Source organism: Lycorma delicatula, chromosome 3, assembly GCF_047948215.1.
Source record: "Lycorma delicatula isolate Av1 chromosome 3, ASM4794821v1, whole genome shotgun sequence".
Taxonomy (NCBI): Eukaryota; Metazoa; Arthropoda; class Insecta; order Hemiptera; family Fulgoridae; genus Lycorma; species Lycorma delicatula.
Window position 1 is genome coordinate 145,675,166 of NC_134457.1, and position 19,700 is coordinate 145,694,865.

Sequence of the window (19,700 nt, forward strand, 5' to 3'; positions counted from 1 at the left end):
TATTAGAATCTAACCAAACTTTTAATTCATAAAGTTGTTTTTCCAATTTATTATAAACGGCAAATCAAGAATTTCTATAACATATTGTAACTGTGTCATTAACATAAGATAAGATTTTACAGTCAGAATTTTGTAGTTCAAATATTTCATTAATATATTTATATTAATGAATAAAGGCCCAAGAATGGTTCCGAGTACCATTATTAAAATCTTGTAGATTGCTTTTTATTCCATTAATTTTGTTATATTGTCTTCTATTTGGCAGATAATTTTGAATGAACTGAAAAGGTAAACCTCTGAACCAGTTTTTTCAAGCTTTTCAATTAAAATTTTATGATCTGCATTATCGAAGAAGGCTTTAGCCAGATCCAAAAGTGTAGCAGATATAGGTTTACGTTTGTCTAGATTTTGGTAAATGATGTCAGATTAGTCAGCAGTCGCATCCTTACTTCCAAGGCCCTTTCTAAAATCATATTATGAGCCAGAAAGAATATTATATTTATTTGGGAAATTCAAAATTCTATTATGTATTAATTTTTATATATATACATTTGCAGTATTAGAGACAAGATAAATAGTCTGTCATTTCCAGGATTAGTATTATCACCAGCTTTAAAAAAATATATATATTTATTTATAAATCTTAAAATTATTTATAAATTTTAAATTAAAATTTAACATCTATAGCAATATATGTAAAACATAAAAATGTTAAATGCTCTACTTTTCTGTTACATGGTGTACATTATGATGACATAGAATAAAACTAATTTTTAATTGACCTGATGAACTGAAGGTCGTCTCCCGCTAATAGTGCCACCATTATGAAGAATAGCTCCATTATCAGTGACACGAAGTCTTTGTCCAGGTACACGTTCGGGAAGAACTTTATGTCCAGCTCTTGGGTAGGAATGGGCCCAACGCCTTTCCCCTGCTTGATGCTGGGCTGAACTTGAATTGCCCATTCTCAGCTCCTTATCCAAATATCTCCTTCTGTAACATAAATTCAATATATTTTATTAATACTGAGTTGTTCATTTGAAACTGATTTATGTTATTTAGACTATAATAAAACATTAATTTATTATAACTGGGTTTGAACTTTATTAATAATAATCAATAAATCTAAGAAAAAGTTATAATTATTAATTTATGATTGAATAAATGCTGTTAAAGGCTTGTACTATTAGGGATTCAAGTATGAAATTCTATTTCACCTAAAAATATTGATCACTAATGATCAATCTGTTTAGGTGTGGAGAAAACTCCACACCTAAACAGTTCCTAAAAAACGGTTCTCTAACATAGTTCCTTTTTTCAGTTTTAAATTTTGTAATTTTTCATAGTAGAGTATATGAGATGAAGTACTTTAGGCATACTTCAGTAACATTTTCAATCATGGGAAAATCAATCACATCTAAGAGAATACTCATATTTTCATTTATACAAAAGTAGAGATCTGCAAAAATGTCTATTGATGTGTTTTGTGAATTGGAATATAGTGATTGTTGTAAGTCACTAGTATGAGTTAAATAACTTGATGTCATAGTTTTCCTGCATCAAGGAAAAGTACTGCAGCCAGTTATAAAAAAATAAAAATTATGTATAAATTTTACCTCAGAAATCATATTGACTAGTACTTATAACACACAAAGTATGTTATTAGACAAAGAATAATATGAAATATATTCATGAATTTACACCTACATGAATAATTAATGAATAACACTAATACGTTATTTAGCAAAAGCAATTTAGACATTTATACAATCTTTTAATTAAGCTATTAATTTCAATATAACTTGGAAAAATACCGTAATTTGAGCAGTTATAATAAAAGCAACATGAAGTGGCAATATGTACATCAAAGTTCACAGAGTTTTTTCTTGGACAAATACTATAATTTTTAATTGTAAAAAGCAATTCAGGAAATGGAGAAATTAATAATCACATAATTTTTAGTAACACAAATAAAAAAAAGGTTCTTTAGGAAAATACTGACTAGTTGAGATCTATACCAATTAAATCTTACCCCTGTTGGTTACACAATTCTGTCTCTTCTAATTAGAGTTTGATGGGTGACAAATTTATGATGTACTATAGTACAACTGTATTTAACATAGTCATTTCGCGATTTTTTTTCTTTTTGTTTCGAACAAATAAAGCTGTATTCTCTTCAAGGACATTCCCCTGGTAAATAGTGCTTTTCCTTATTATTGTTAATAGACAAACTGAAAGTAAAAATATATATAAATAGATATATACTGTGCAATTTAATAGTGTGTATTTTGCAACAAATTATAGAAATTTCTTTGAAGAATTATAAACCAACTTTTCAGTAAGATACTTACATTTTAAATCCTGCTTTTAATCCATCTTTTATTCATGATATTAAACCAATATTATATGAATAACAAAATAAATATGCTATGTATTCTTATTACATTTCTTTTAATAGGATTATTTTATAATGCTGTATTATGTCATATGAATTATTTTCTGCTATAAACTAACCTAAAACTGTTGTTTCGGCATTTTCAAAGACTTTTCCTTTGTTTCCATCTCATTGGTTTTGAAAATGTGCACCTCCACGTGATGTAACTGGATAGGTTACTGTGATAAGGGGTAGGATTATTAGGGCTCACAACCTTAGTTGTACAATATTGAATTTCTGCTCAGCCACTTAGAAAAAGTTAATATCATGGAATATAGCTTCTTACAAAAATCACTACCCTGAAGATGAAGTTGGGATTTCAGATTCTAAGGTGCCTGATAGTTTGAAGCTAGATGGTAAATCAGTGTACCACAAAAACCAATCGCAGTCAAAATTTTAAAGTAAGAAAAAGGATTATTATAGAACCTACAACATGAAATCATTAATTCAAATTGGAAAATTAAAACAACCAACCACAGAACTTTACAGACTTAACATTTTGGTTTTGGCTCTCCAAGAAAAAAGATTTGTGGACCAAGAACTTTTGAATCTAATGGCTTTAGAATTTTTAAAGGAATACCTAGCACAAGAGTAATGAAAACTTTTCTATACCTTAGCAACAATTTTATCATCAACAAAAATTTCTAGAAACCATAATTGACTTTAAAAGAATAAATCCTAGAATCTCTCTTCTGACTATCAAACTTATGAACAAAAAATACACACTATTTAATAGCCATGCATCCATAAACAACAATAATAAGACTTACCCTGAAAAAGTAGAAGAGATCTCTGGGATACCCTTGAAAATGAGATCCTCAAAATTCCATAAAACAACGTTAAAATTCTACTAATTGAATTTAACGTATAGTAGGAAAAGAAAAGAAATTCTCTCAAATGATAGGAGCATAATCTGCTCATAGAAGAACAAATAGTTATGCGGAAAGATTAATTAATATCTATCAAAGAGTTGGCATTTTAATAATTTCAAGTCACTTCAAGGTAATCCTAGAAAAAAGAAGACATGGGTATTACCCAACCCTTCATTAGGGAAATTTCACCAAAGAAAAGACATAATAGAACCAAAATTCCTAAAACCATCAGAAGATTGGAAAGAGCTAACAGAGAATTGAATAAATGCAGTCCAAGAAGTAGCACCATTAATATCCAGTAAAAAACATGCATGGTGGAACCAAGAGTACAAAGATGGAATAAAAGAAACAATCTCAGCATGGAAGTTATGCAACTCTAGTAAGAAACAAGGACAAAAATGCAAAAGATTATCAGAAAAGTCAGGGAAGCATACTTAAAAGAACAAATTGTAGAAATAGAAAATTTCAAGAAACAGGCAAACAATTCTTTCAAAACATCAAAAGCCAAATTAAGGGATACACAGCACCAAGCCCTAACTTTTGAAGTATTGATGGAACACTAGTGATTAACAACCAAGAGAACTATGAGGTTCTAGCAAACTATTTTGAAGAACTCAACTATGAAGGACCTCAAAACAAACTGAATTTTAGGAAATCAACCCCCAACTCTTTATTGTTTTTTTTTTTTTTTTTTAAGAACAATAAAGCATCAGGAGAGGACGGAGTCATTGCAGAACTATGGAGAGTGGCAGATAAAACCTTCATATCTAGAACCACTGAACTGTTCCAAAAACTCTGAGAAGAAGAAAGAGTATCAGAAGACTGGTTGGTAGCATTAATATAACTTTTACATATGAAAGAATTTAAAACGGATGTCAACAATTACAAACGTCTGTGTATTCTTTTATTTTATAAGTTTCTTTTATTTTTCTTTGACCTACAAGATTTTTTCCACACTTTCAGTCAGTAGGCTAGAACCACAAGCCAATCCCAAACTGGGATAATATCAGGAAGGATTTAGAAGACTATCGTGTCCGGAACAGATACTGAGCTTAAAATTAATTCTCAAATATTATGCCATAAGTCAAAAATAAATACATCTCCTTTGTCGATTTCCAGAAATCATATGATTCAGTTGATAGAGAATTTGTTTTCAGCATATTAGTAGAGTATGCGGTAGACCAGAAAACACTGAAGTTGATTAAATTGATTCTAACCATCACCACTTTTAAAGTTAAATTCCAAGGAGAAATTAACGAAACATTCAAAATCTGAATAGGACTTCGAAAAGGAGATGATTTATCTCCAACACTCTTCAACGTTGTTGTCGACAAAATAATGAAAGCTTTCTGGGAAAAAATAACTCAGGCGCTATAACAGGAACTCAAAATAAGTCTTAAAGTTAGATGCTTAGCGTTTGCAGACGACTTAGCTCTGCTAGCGGAAATCGAACAAAAAGTAATTGTTCAAATCAATGAACTTAAAGAAATTGCCTAAAGAACGGGTTTGAAAATCTCTTTCTCAAAAACCGAAATGATGTATATCCAGAGAATATCCAAAAATAGTAGAAACAAAATACGGATAAATAAAGATGGTAAACCAGTTTAAATATTTAGGAGAGACCATAAACTTTAATTGAGAAGACAAACCAACAATCAAATCAAAGAAACTTAAACTAGAAAAACTAAATTTCTCGACTAAGAAAATTTATAACAAGAAAAACTTGTCCACCAATGCAAAGAAAAATATTACAACTCCGTAGTTAAGCCAGTAATCCTGTACGGGAGGTTGCACCAAATAAATCAAAGAATTCCAAAAAACTTAAAATTAATGAAGCTTAAACAGAGAAGAATTTAGAAAACGCATCGACAAAAATAAGGTTTTTGTGGGAGATAAGAAAAAACACGTTGGTAATAAATGGACTAAAGAAAGGAAAGGACTTCAGTCTCAAATAATGAAAGACCTATGAAAAAGGCAGAGGAAGAGAAGAGAGTGAAAAAAAAATGGCATGGTCCCTAGTTGGCTTGTTTGCACAAAAAACTAACCTCTCCTGAATTAGTTATTTTCGTTCGTGAAATAATATTCACGTTTCAATTACAGAAGTATGATTGCAGTGATAAAGCATTATCATAAAATAACTGAACTCGGGACCGGGTTAGTGTTGCAATTTTTTTACTTATTGGTCTTACTTTTTTTAACGGTTTCGGAGATTCAATGGGCTAGAGAATAAAAAATATGTGTAATAAAAAATAATTTTTCTACGTTGTATTAAAAGAAAAAAGAATATTTTACATTTTCTCTCTTTTATAGAGATTCTATTGACCTACTTTGAATGGTAATTCTATAGAAGTATATACTGTTCTATATTTGTAAAAAAAAAATGTTTAGTTTGGCTAAATATTTCGTAAAAATACGCTTTATGTAAATATGTACAAAATAGTAAAAATACAAGATTATTGAGTGTCTTGTCACGAAAAATAAATCACGGGCTATGAAAAGCCGACTTCCTACGTATACTAATTGTACAGCTACCGGAAACAGTTCGCGAGTAGATACTATCTTCTCGCGTTCGATCACACACACAAACGTTCCGATTCCATTTGTGTTCTATTTATCCTTATCGAGTGGGTTTTTCCCTCCAAACACAAAGATATACTATGGAAAGAGGGTTAGTAGACGAAAATAATGATCTATTCAAAGGAGGAACAGGCGAACGAAACTACAAACAAACGCATCCAGAGGTTACAATCAAGAATTCCTACAGGCAGCGGAAGAGTAAACCACACGCAGTCCATAGGTAGATAAAAAATTGAGCAAAAACTCCCACCTTACTTCCAGTATTTTTTATCTTAAATTACCGACTATCAATTTTGCTTTGGCCAGCTTAAATACATTTTGTAACAAATTACAACAATCTCCTTATATAAAATAATAGTCTTCCTAAAGGAATACTACGCTCATTTACGGAACTTTTCTTTTTCCTGTTTAGTCTCCGGTAATTACCTTTCAGATAATACTTCAGAGGATGAATGAGGATGATATGTATGAGTGTTAATGAAGTGTAGTCTTGTACAGTCTCAGTTCGACCATTCCTGAGATGTGTGGTTAATTGAAACCCAACCACCAAAGAACACCGGTATCCACGTTCTAGTATTCAAATCCGTGTAAAAATAATTGACTTTACTAGGATTTGAACTCTGAAACTCTCGACATCCAAATCAGCTGATTTGAGAAGACACGTTCACCACTAGACCAACCCGGTGGGTTTTCATCTATGGAACTGAATGACGTATAGTATACGCTTTTCAACCAAACTAGTATTATACAGTAGAGAAATCATATCTAGACCTACTCCATTATTAAATAAGACATCACGTACGGTTATGATACGATTGAAAAATTTAACTTACGGTGCCAAAAATATGACTTACTTAACTTTAGTAACATAAACGGCTTAAATAGTTATTAGGGATCTATTTTCAGAAAATTTAGTTAATTAACATTTATTCAAATGATAAATCGGTGAAAGAGTTTAGCCATCATGTTTCAACAAAGTGGTAGAAAAGCATTAATATTTTTTTTTTTTCTTTAAAGAATATACTTTTTCTGTAGTTTAATAAATAAAACTTTTATTCCAATACGAACAACCGTCTGAAAATTACCACGAATCAACAAGTGAATAGATAAATATTTCATTCAGATCGATAACTAATAATATACTACACACACATCACCTCAATAATGATGTTATGTTGTACAAATAGTAAAAGGAACTCCTCTAGAATCTTATTGGACGGATCAAGGGAAACTACGGGTAAAATATTGACCAGAGCAGCGTTATATAATAACAATTAATTATTTTAAAAGATTGGGTTAAAGTTAATATTTATAAATAATAAATGTAAGAAACAAAAATATAATAAATAATGTGAAGATCAGTAAAAACAGTCGAAAAAATTAGACGATAAAAATCTACAACGCGTTAATGAAAATTATTTGAGCGCATATTGTACACGTTAAACAAAGTTGCAGATAAGATTTTTTAATATTTCTAAAACAATATTTTTTAAATTGCCGAATCAAAAGAAAATCCTTTAGTTTAATTTTCAATAATTTAGTCGGAAGATTTAAGCGGTCGGTAGTCGATTAAAAATGGTACCTGAAGCATTACGGGCCTACTGTTTTTCTTACATCAGAATATTATTCTGATTTATACGAAAATATTTCTGTCGTCTGGTTTGATCGAGCAGGGTAGGTAATTATTCTTTTGTTATAAATAACCGTTTTTATATTTTAATTCACGGATAAGTTGTAATTTTAAATTTATTTAATAATTCATATTTACGGACACCAAATAACGATCTAACAACCAATTTTTATATTAAAAAATTTCTTTTGATTTTCTGTACGAGCTCCTGCAGAAAATAACATATTTTAGGAAACTTGTCGAAGGCATAACAGGTATTTAATAATGACGATAAGATTAGATTTTTATTATTATTTTTGAAAGCGAAATATGCGATTTGATTTTGTTGCAAGTAAACTTAAATAATTCTTTCCATCAGAATTTATCATCTAGAGATTTCACATTACGGACGATATTAGTAGAGAAACAATAATACAAAACGGAGAAAATACTAAATTATTAGATTGAAAAATATCTGTACATTATCTGTGCATGGTTTGCACGATATTAAAAATAACAATTTTATTTTTTCGAAGTTAGAGAGTTTGACGTTAGGTACGGAGGTGAATAAGATCGCTTGCTAGCTCTCACGATAAACACTGAGTTACCGAACACGGAAAGCTTTGGACTCTACTTGTACATAATACATTGCACTCAAGTAAACCTCCGATCGTAACCGTTTTATACTAGCGACAATACCGTACTTCTGCAGCGGTTACACAGTTCATCGATTAGAATGAATGTCGTTGTACCTCTACTGAATTCTTTCGTAAGTATTAATTAATTACTTTTCTTCGTGAAAAATAGCGTAAAACTCACACGATTAAGTTTATTTGAGACTCTGCTAATGGACTAAAGAAAAATTAACGGATATCTCCAATCGACTGATTACTTGTTTATGATATCCCTGTTTTCAGGCAATCCTACGAGAGAGCTAAACGATGAAACAAAGATTCACCGAGTTAAACAAATGTAATTAATTAAACTCCCTCAGAAATAATCTACCGTACATAAAGATGCCCGATTGAAGGGTAGATTACTTTATCGTGAATTTTGGCGAAAAGCAAAATAAATTCTTGTTAATGACTTACAGTCACCACCAGCCTAAAAACCTACAACTAGAAATTTATTAAGAAAACTTTAATTACACGACTAATGTTTTAATTTAAAATAAATAAAAAAACATACAAGCCAATAAATTTACATAAGTTATCGCAAAAACTATCACGAAATAATTATTTTTTATGTGTTTACAATAACTTTATTTGTGTTATACATAATTACCGGGAACTTACATAGAAAAAAGTACCGGATACATGATAAAATTTATTCAACATACAGGATTTTTCCTACATCTAGATAAATGAAGAATTGGCAACAAATTTTATTGTATTACGTACTGAATACTTAATCGTTATCGGCTGTGTTGTGTACTTATTTTCTCTGAAACTACTTCCACAGTAAATAATTTGGCATTCTCTATGACTTACTCCTTGAATAATTATAAAGAACGTTAAATTAGGTTGTATTTTGTATTACAGACGGAAGTCATACACAATGCGCTTAGATAACGTTTTACTATTGACTTACGATGAGAAATTTTTAGCAACGACGAAGTGAACTACTAAAGTAGTTAACATCTACATCTTTCATATCATGGTAAAAGTTAATTTTTCCCACGAAAGTTAAGCTTATATTCTACATTCATCATGTTTAAGTGTTTATGTATATATATATATATTTATCAATTTAATTTTACGGTGAGATGTCATTTTTAAAAATAGAGTAACACAGATTTACTCATAAGTCCGCAAAGCATTTCGAAAACGGCAGCTATGTGTTAACGGCACAATATGTTCTTTACTTAAAAAGAATGTCACGGTCGATGTGTTACCGAGATCGGTGTAGCGATGAAAAAATTCGACATTCTGTGAGATGAGAAGAGAAAGGGGGTCATAAACATACTCTTAATAAATCCTCATAAGAAAAAATAGCGTTGTGTTAAATCTGATGATAGAGACGGCTCATTAACACATCATCTCGACTTTCATGTGTATCCTATTTTTCTACGTTAGGGGAAGTTTTCATGGAGATTATTGATAAATTTAGTCATCCCGTCTTCGTTAAGCTGTGGTGTAAGCAAGTTTTTGAACATGCCCCCGTAATTTATCCCTAAACCATTAAAGTCTGCAGATAAAAATGACTTGTATATATCTACCTCTGAAATAGCACAAAACAGGAACGGAACGGAACGCAAGGATAGCGGGTATCTCCCTACTAATCGCAGAACCTGGACGAAAGGCTTTTGCTGCTGTGGCTTTCTTTTATCAAGCGGGCAATTATTTACTTAATGGCGGTTATATTACTATATGGGGAAATAGCCACGTATGAGTTTCGTTCTCCCGGCACAAGTCCGTCCCGTGAAGTCCTGTCATTGCTAGAGCCTCCCGACTTGACAACAATGCGCCTTTTTGGGGCCCTAGTGTTTGGAGTATGCAATGCGCTCTCCTTACCAGAAGGAGTCGCATGTGCTGGTGGTGATAAAATTGTAAGATTTAGGGAAAGAGGATGTATGGTTGGTGAGATAAAGTTAGGAAATTTTCTCCACTCGGGCTGTCTTCATTACTGCATCTCGGCTGGATTCGGTCGGGTCGGATTCCAGTCCGTGATAGTGGGTCTATTTCAAAAAACGCTGTTCGATGTTCAGTAACGACGCGGAGATTTTCGGTTCATCATTTTCACATATTGTGACAAGTCACAATGCCACACATGAAAATTTCTTCATCGTTAAATATTAGTAATTTTGCAAATCCGTTAACGTCTCCGACATTTTTATTGAGAAATAATGAAGCATATTTTAATCATATTTAAAGTTTTAGGATTTAACTTTCAGTCTTACGAAGCATTTGCCAAACTATTGGTTATGAGATGCCGAGTTGTAAGCTTGCTTGTGTTGTAACTCTGCAGGAACATGTATGTGCTTGTCTAACATTAGATCTAAACGTCTCGACTGATAAGCAATGCATAAGTAGTCTTTATTCCGAAATTTGTTTTTATATTACGTTACGATAGTACTGTACAAAGGTTGATCCTTCCGGAATTCTACTTTGTACGGTTTCGTCTCTGTACGGTTTCAACGGGCTTAGTTCTTGTGTATTCTAACATATAAAATGCCTTTTTACATGTATTCAACATCATCTTTCCTATAATACAAAGAATCGTCACTTAGTACAAGTCCAATAAATGGACATTTAAAATAATCGGTTTACGATAAGATAAGAGCGGAAAAAACCAGTAACGTCTTTTTTACATTAACAGAAAAAAATATATATATACACTTTGCCTAGGTATATTTTATGTTAATTAAGGTAGATTTCGGTCATCTCAGAAATCAACTGAGATTTTGGTGATCCAGCCTTACATAAATATCTCATGATGATCGGAAGGTCCCTTCAGAAAATGAGAGGTAAACATCATAGTAGACTTGTGTGTGTGTTCTGGCCACACACATACACACACCTGTCTATATCTGTTTGTAAATACACACATACATATATCGGTTCTGTACTTCACTCACTCTTTCAATAAGAAGAGTAAAAAAGAATAAATAATAATTAAATCATTACTATCAATTATTACTTAAAAAATAACAAAATTACCCACCGGATTGGTCTAATCATCGTAAATCAGCTGATTTCGAAGTCCAAGGGTCAAATCCTAATAAAGATAGTTGCTTTTATTCGGATTTGAATACTAGATCGTGGATACCAGTATTGTTTGGTAGTTGGGGTTCAATTAACAACACGTCTTAGAAATGATCGGTCTGATTTTAAGACTACACATTTACCGGTACATTTACAGTTACACTCCAGTCACTAAAACATTTAACAACTGCTGATGCGACTATAAATAAAGAAATATTAAAAATAATAACAAAATTATTTGTTTAAAGAGTTAATTTTATTATTGTAAATTTATAACTGGGACCTGACTACAATATAGCATAATTTAAAATCACATGAACTTTCAACTTTATTGTAATATAATAAAACTTGAAAAAAGTGAAGTGAAAAGTGCATTAAAAATCTACTCTACATTTTCAATACGCAACAAAAATTCCATTACCTATTCTCACCAGGGATGCACTCATAAATTTTCCAGTACTGGAACGTTTGATTTTGTATTTTAACAAACCGAAAGAATATACTCCACAGTCATCGGCGGTTGGCTACATGACAATTTTATAAAAAAATGCAAATTCATTTTTACGTTTACATTGATAAGAAGCAAAACTTAACCTTGAAGTTTAAATGAACGTTTAACTTGTTTTCCCTGGATTAGATTTTTAGTTTGTCGTTTGTCTACTGATACCCAAAAGCAAGAACCATTTTCGTGCGATCTGAATCATATAATTTACCAGCTCATAATTTTTACTTTCTTGTACGAAGTAAGGAAGTATTGTGATTGTAAAAAATTTCGGTTTTCAAATTTGAACGGAAATATACATTTTGACCTTCCCTTAATCCATTTTGATTAGTTTCGGCGTGACGTCTGTACGTAACATATGTATTTCGCATAACTCAAAACCGATTAGCCGTAGGATGTTGAAATTTTGGATTTAGGACTGTTATAACATCTAGTTGTGCACCTCCCTTTTTGATTGTAATCGACTGAACCAAAAGTGTCCAAAAAAGTCCAAAATCCAAAAACATTTGAATTTTTCACTTTCTCTTAACTGCAGTAATAAGCCCTCATTGAGAGCTTTTAAACGATCTATCATAAGTGGTACTTATTTTCATTGGTTCCAGAGTTATAGCCAAATAAAACTTTAATTAATGAAATATTTTTATATTAAAAGGGAAACGCACATCGGTTCGAATCCTACGTCTTCTTTTTTATAGATTTTTTAAAAAATTTAAATGTTTTGATTTATTCATTATTAACTTTGATCATAAAAAATTACAATAAATAACAATTTATTAATAACGATAAAAAAAATAAAAAAATATGTGTATATATAATTTAATTAGGCGTACAAGGAAGTCATGTGGTGTCCACATCATACATTTTTAATAAAATATCAATAAAACTGAATGTGAAATGAAGGTTGGGGAACAAACCAAACAATTTTAATATCCACAAAAATATTTCATAATGAATATTCGTTACATGAATTCGTCACATACGATTTAAAGAAGTGATAATATCTTTCATTAAGAAATGTGATAACGATGACTTAATGTTAAAATAAAACGTAGGTCATACTTCAAGTTAAAACAGATTTTATGTGAAAGGACAATTTTTTATTTCTTCCAAAAAGCAGTATCGGAACGGCGTTCCGGCACCAATGCATTCCTGATTCCCACGCACAAGATTCAAGTTTTTCTGATGAAGATAAATCATTAAAAAAATTTGACCCCTCATATTGTTGGAAATAATTAAAATTTTGTGATGAGCGGTACGGTATGAGCAACAATAACTTTTTACACATAGTAATGTATTTACTGTCTAATGTTTTTTATAGATGTGAAGATGTTTACACACGTTTTATTTTTGTAAAACATTGTTGCGTTAAAGCGTTTGTATGCGCTTTGTATACATCTATGAAGTATTAATTATATATGTTTGTAAACAGTCATTAATTATTTAAACCAATTCATTTCAATTCTATATACTTTTTATCGTTTTTTCTTTTAATAAAAAGTATCATTAATTATTCACGTGTTACAACTACATGAATAGTGTACTTTTAAATAAGATTGCTACGACGCATGCATAAATGTATATAAAGTTTTAGCTATCATCTGATTAATTAAAAATCTTATTTAATTTTTTTTCCGAAAAACAAATATAGGAGTGATATTTAAAACTTTTTTCTAAATTGCAATAATTCATTTACTGAGAAAAAACTGGAATAAAAAAATGCACTGAAAAAAATAAATATTTATTAGTCGTAACCAAACATTTGTAGGTGACGAGGAATTTCAAAAAAGGCAAACTCAAGAATAGCAAGGATTGAACGTCGATTATAATAATGGGTCGTTTATCGTTATCTTCAACGAAACAAATATTCTACCGCAGATGTATTACTATGTCAAATCAAAAAAAATATGGCTGATATTCACTAAAAAAAAAAACTGAATATTCAGCCTTGTAAGTGAAACCATTACGCTGTCCGCTAGAGAAATTGGCTGTGTTTAATCTACACTATCGTTCTCAGAGAAAGAACTTTAATTACTGCCGCTTGTGAATTTCAGATAATTTACATACCTGCATCACATTGATAAATGAGACTGAGAAAAAGTAATGTAAAGCAACAAATTAATATATCCATTTCCCGAATTATATATATCGTATCTGTTGTATAATCTGTTAAGAAAATTAACGTATTTAATAAAATTCCAAAAGGTAAATCCAAACACAAAATGAATAAGTAGCAACAGGGATTTATTATTAAATTTATCATAGTAAAATAATTTTACAATAAATTTAGGCAATTCACTTAAATATTCTTGGAAAACAATAAGGAGAGAGGGCAAGGAAACCATTATCCGGGTCCCACCATTTTTGGAGGTCACTATTATGATTAATGTTATTTAATTTTCGCTGTGTGTTGTATTAAAATACAAAATCTTGTAAAAAAAACCATTATTTCAATTTTATATTTTCGAAAAAAGAAACAGATAAAAAATCTGATATTGCGTTTCTTTGAATCCATTTTGTTTCAAAAAATATGAGTAGATGTTTATAATAGAAAAATAAGGATTTTCTGTGAAAAAGAAACATTCAAGCAGTTTCATATGTAAAGATAAAAAATAAGTATTTTGGGTAATAATTATTACACATGTTCTAATTCTGGGTAATATAAAAAGACGTAACTTCAACCCTATTCTCTCTTCTTTATCTCCTCTTACAACCTTTAACCTTTTCACACCTTCCTCGATATCAGATTTGAGTCCTTATTTCGGCCTTCCTATTTTTCATCGTCCTTCAAGTTTATAAATTCACACCTTTCTTAATATTAGTTCATATTCCATTCACTAGATTCCACTTGCTCGATTGTAATATTTCGCTCTCAACATATCAATATTTTTGGTTACGGTAAAAGTTAATCATAATTATTACTAGTAATTCACCATTTTCATTCAACCGGTTTATAAATTTATATTTCTCTTCTTTGTTATTCTTCTTTCTCTGTAAAAACATTTTGTAGCTGGGAATTCATATCTGTCATACCGTCAAAAAAAAATACCGATTAAAAATATTAATTTTAATGTTTTTAAGACAAAAAAGCTGGCAATGAATACATAAATTTCCCGGCTACGCCGGTCAAGCTAACAATCCATTTTCGAAAGCAATTCAATCATTTTAAGCGCTAGATTTATCTTTAAAATTTAGATGCTCATGTATCAGGGGACATTTTTAATGATTAAAATAAATAAATTGATTTAAAATAACTAAAATTGATTTTAAATAAATTAAAACAAAATTAAAATAATTTTTTCGTTAATTTTTTTTAATTTGGGAGTTTCCTCATCAGAGGAAATATTAACTAATTTTAGTGAATTTATTGTTTAACAAAACACGTTTTGAGTATTAAAAATTTAAAATTGCGAAAATACTTTTTTTAACTTTGGGGCTCCCAAATTCAAGCGAAGACATTCAGGTTAAATTAATTTTTAAGAAAACAATCCTCAAGTGGTGATAATAAAAAAATAACTTCTAAAAATTGTTTAAACCACATAAATATACAGCCATAATTCTAAACAAATAAAGTTGTAATTTTCTAAAAAGGAGAGAAAATGTTTGGCTCTCTTTTTTTTCTTTGTACGAAGTAATGGAGGTATTGTGATCGCGAAAAATTTCGATTTTCATATTTCAACGGAATTATCCATTTTGACCATCTCTGAATCCATCTTTATTAGTTTCGGCGTGACGTCTGTACGTACGGTATGTGCGTATGTGTCTCGCATAACTCAAAAACGATTAGCCGTAAGAAGTTGACATTTTGGAATTAGGACTGTTGTAACATCTAGTTGTGTAACATCTTTTGATTGCAATCGGCTGAACCAAAAGTGTCCAGAAAAGCTCAAAATGCAAAAAAAAATTGGATTTTGGACTTTTTCTTAACTGCAATAATAAGCCTTCATTGAGAGCCTTTCAACGATATATCATAAGTGATATTTATTTTCATTGGTTTCAGAGTTATAGCTAAATAAAAGTTTAATTAATGAAATATTTGGATCTTAGGGGAAGGCACATCGGTTCCAATCAGACTTAATCGCCTTTTTTTTAACTTTTTTTTAAATTTAAATATATTGGTTTATTAATAATTATTAACCTCTCATTGTAAACAAATTTTTTACGATGAATAATAATCCAATAATAAAAAAAATAAAAATAAGAAAAAAACATAAGTTATTAATGAAATAAAATTTTATGTACCTTTCATTAAAAAAAAAAAAAGAAAAAAAAAACAAATGTATATGTAATTTAATATGCGCACAAGGAAGTCATGTGATGTTTACATCAGATTTTTTTTCAAGAAGTACTTGTAAGGGCTATCAAAAAATAAAGATTTTTATACTTTAAATGCAATGGGTAACTTGCGAGGGATTTAAACTTTAAACATTCTTTTTTTTACCAGAAATGATTTAAATGGGATGTTCAAAATATTTTTGTATTGGTTCGAAGGCCTACTGATATAGAAAATATAGGTGCAAAAAGCTCTCATTAACTCCTTTTCTGAAGCAAGGTATAGCTGCAAAAAGAAAAGTATATGAAATCATTTTTTGGGAAGGGGATGAATATTAAAAAAAATTTTGGTAATTTTGATCTTGCTAAAAAAAACTTCAACTTTCTAAGAAACATTTTTTGTTTAAGTGCCACGGTAAAGATTTAAAATTTTATTTCGGTCGGAAAAACCCCACACCTTTTTCCAGTCTTTGCAAAAATTTAATCCATTTTCCCGAAGGTAGTACCTGTCTGGTTTGAAGAAAATCTGTCGAGGTCCAGAATTTTAAGATCAAATACTGGCAACATTCATACGTTCATACGCATAAACATCCGTTTGACAAAATTAGAGTTTTTGGATTTGGAGCAATGGAATAAACAATTTTTTCTAGATTATTTACAACCTATTTAAATCTACTTTTTTGTTAACTTTTTAAAAATGTCTCCTTAACGAAAAAAATAAAAAAAAGACGAATTTTTTTATCCATCTGTATACTTTTATAGCTAAAGTCGCTATAGTAGCATAGCCAGAAAAGTAAAAAAAAAAAATATTTAATATGAAGTACGGAAAATATTTATACTCTAATAAAAATGATCAAAAAATTAATTTTTTAAGGAATTATTTTATTAAATATTTTGACAATAACTCAGAATAACGGAAAGTATGTGAAATACCGTGTGAATAATGTTAGATGTTTAGGTAATAGTTAAAAAATTACACGCTTTGTGTGTGTGTGTGTGTGTGTGTGTGTGTGTGTGTGTGTGTGTGTGTGTGTGTGTGTGTGTGTATGCGTACGCGCTCTCTATATCTCTGAATGTATGTGATTGATATAATATTGTAGTAAAATTCTTCCATGAAATAGATCTACTGCTGTAAAATCGAAATATAATTTTGATCCTTACAGCACATATAATAACATATAATTTATCCCAAATAGACTGTAATCGTGTTTCTTATAGAAAAAAAGGTTTCCTAATTTTAAAATATTATTATAACGTAATCTGTTACCGTTCTCTAATTTTCAAACAAACGAAATTTGTCACACATTCATTACATTTTTTCTTAAATGAAAATTTATTGCTATTAGTTTTTATCTTAGTATAAAAATTCATGCACTGCATCTAATAAAAAAAAATATTGTTTTATTTAGAAAGCATAAGTACACTAAAAAAAGGAGTTCATCGAACATTAAAACATTTATTTACATTTTAAAGAATTTTGAAAATTCTTTCAAAACCTACTTTCTTTCAAAATCTATTTTGAATTCCCTTCAATATATCTTGATTACCAAAGTGTAGGATTAAAAACATGGTGCACCTAATATATTGATCAACTATCTAATATCTCTACTGAATATATTAAAATTTATATGTTACAGAGGAGTATGAAGGACAAAATAATGTTTATTTTATTAAAAATATTTATAAATCATGGTGTTGAAAATCCAAGAGGCATTATATTTTATTTTTTAAAAGGCGATAAATTCAATCAGTTTTGTCAAGATGAATTTACGGTGTGGTTTTTAATAGGTATTTTTAAAAATATTTATGCTTTTAAAAACGGTACCATGTGCTTTTATAAATTTTACATTACTTATCGTATTCTTCATTAAAAAAATAAAGGATTAATACGGCTGATATGCGGCAATGTTGGCTGATATTTAGCTCAGTGTAGAACGGGAAACCACTTTACTTTTCACTTTCCTAAGTAGGCATGTCATGGGAGTTCGTTATTCTTGAGGGTGGCATATCGTTTTCGGAAGTGACTTGTGATTCATTTCAGGTCGCTTGAAACCAATAAGGCTATGGCAGTTAACATGCATTGCTACAAATCCGAATGATTAGGTTTAAGCGGAGAAAAATAAGTCTGGAATAAATATTATTTAAATAAACTTTAAATCGCATCAGATAAAAATTGTAATGTACTCGTATGTATTAAAAGGAAATAGACAGTCGATAAAAATTCCAAAACAAACTTTTTCTAAGAAATTTAATCAGATTTTACTTTCTTTAATTCTTCATCCCCTAAACATTTTTTATTAAATTCATCTATAATGGTTAAAAAGTTATTTTTTAGAGCAGGCACATTTTAAATCCTATAATCGTTCATTTTAATCCTTCAAAGTTTTTTTATTAAAAAAACCTAATGTGGGCATCACATGACTTACTTGACCGTTATTAAATTATATATACACATTTTTATAAAATGAAAAGTACATAAAATTTTATTTCATTAGTAACTTTTGATATTTGTTTTATTTTTATTTTTTTATTACTGGATTATTATTCATCTTAAAATTTTATTTACAATGGGAGGTTAATAATTATTAATAAATCAATATATTTAAATTTAAAAAAAAGTTAAAAAAGGGTATTAAGGGTTAAAAAAGGTATGAAGTCGAATTTGAACTGATGTGCCTTCCTCTTGTAAGATCCAAATATTTCATTAATTAAAATTTTATTTGGCTATAACTCTGAAACCAATGAAAATAAATACCGCTTATGATACATCGTTGAAAATCTCTCAATGAGGGCATATTACTGCGGTTAAGAAAAAGCCCAAAATCCATATTTTGGATTTTGGGCTTTTTTGGACACTTTTGGTCCAGTCGATTGCAATCAAAAGAGGAGGTGCATAACTAGATGTTACAACAGTCCTAAATGCAAAATTCCAATATCTTACGACTAATCGTTTTTGAGTTATGCGAGATAGATACATACAAACGTATAGACGTCACTCCGAAACTAGACAAAATGGTTTCAAGGATGGTCAAAATGGATATTTCCGTTGAAATCTGAAAACCGAAATTATTTGCGATCACAATACTTCCTTTATTTCGTACAAGGAAGTAAAATGTATTTTAATGAAGAAATCATAAATCTATTTTGCTCAAGGGAAGAGGTGAAACAACCATTTAAAATTAAAAAAAAATTCTATAAAAGTTCTCAAATTAATTTTATTTAATTTTTTCCAAGAAATTATTTAACTAAAATGGGAACTTGTAAAAAAAAAATTAAAAAAAAAATTTTTTTTCTAAAACTTTATTATGAATTTTTTTTGTCTGTATTTTATTCTGTAAAATTAATTATCTTTTTTAACTAGAATGCAAAATCTGAGTAAATCACAAAACAGTTTTCCGCTTGAAATGTAACACAGCCCCTCATTAAATTTCAAAAACATTTCTCACAAATTATTTGTCAAAGATTTACTTTTTAAAAAAATTTAAGAACAGTAAATTCTATGCTAATAAATTAAAAAAATTCTTCACGAGAAGGGTGATTTCTCCATAAAAATTTTAAGAATTAGCTGAGATTTTACTTATATTTAAAATTAATTTATCGTGCAAATACAATGAATATTGGGGTTCAGCCTTCTTGCGTACCAGCAAAAAAAATCTGATATAACTCTAGATAAAGATATCATCGTATGAGTTTCGTTTGAAATACGAATATAAAACTAACAGCATTCTGTTAA

General features: G+C 29.6%; 1 protein-coding gene across 5 annotated transcripts in view; it reads right to left on the reverse strand.

Annotated features, from left to right (window-relative positions):
* LOC142322085 (uncharacterized) overlaps nt 1-19,700 on the reverse strand; it is a 360,304-nt gene that overhangs the window by 74,723 nt on the left and 265,881 nt on the right. For all 5 annotated transcript variants that reach the window (XR_012755771.1, XM_075360742.1, XM_075360741.1 and 2 more), the window contains exon 4: nt 783-993. Coding sequence is in view for 4 of the 5 variants with exons in the window: in XM_075360742.1 (XP_075216857.1) it covers nt 783-965 (183 nt within the window). In the remaining variant the exon portion in view is untranslated. The remainder of the gene's footprint in view (nt 1-782; nt 994-19,700) is intronic.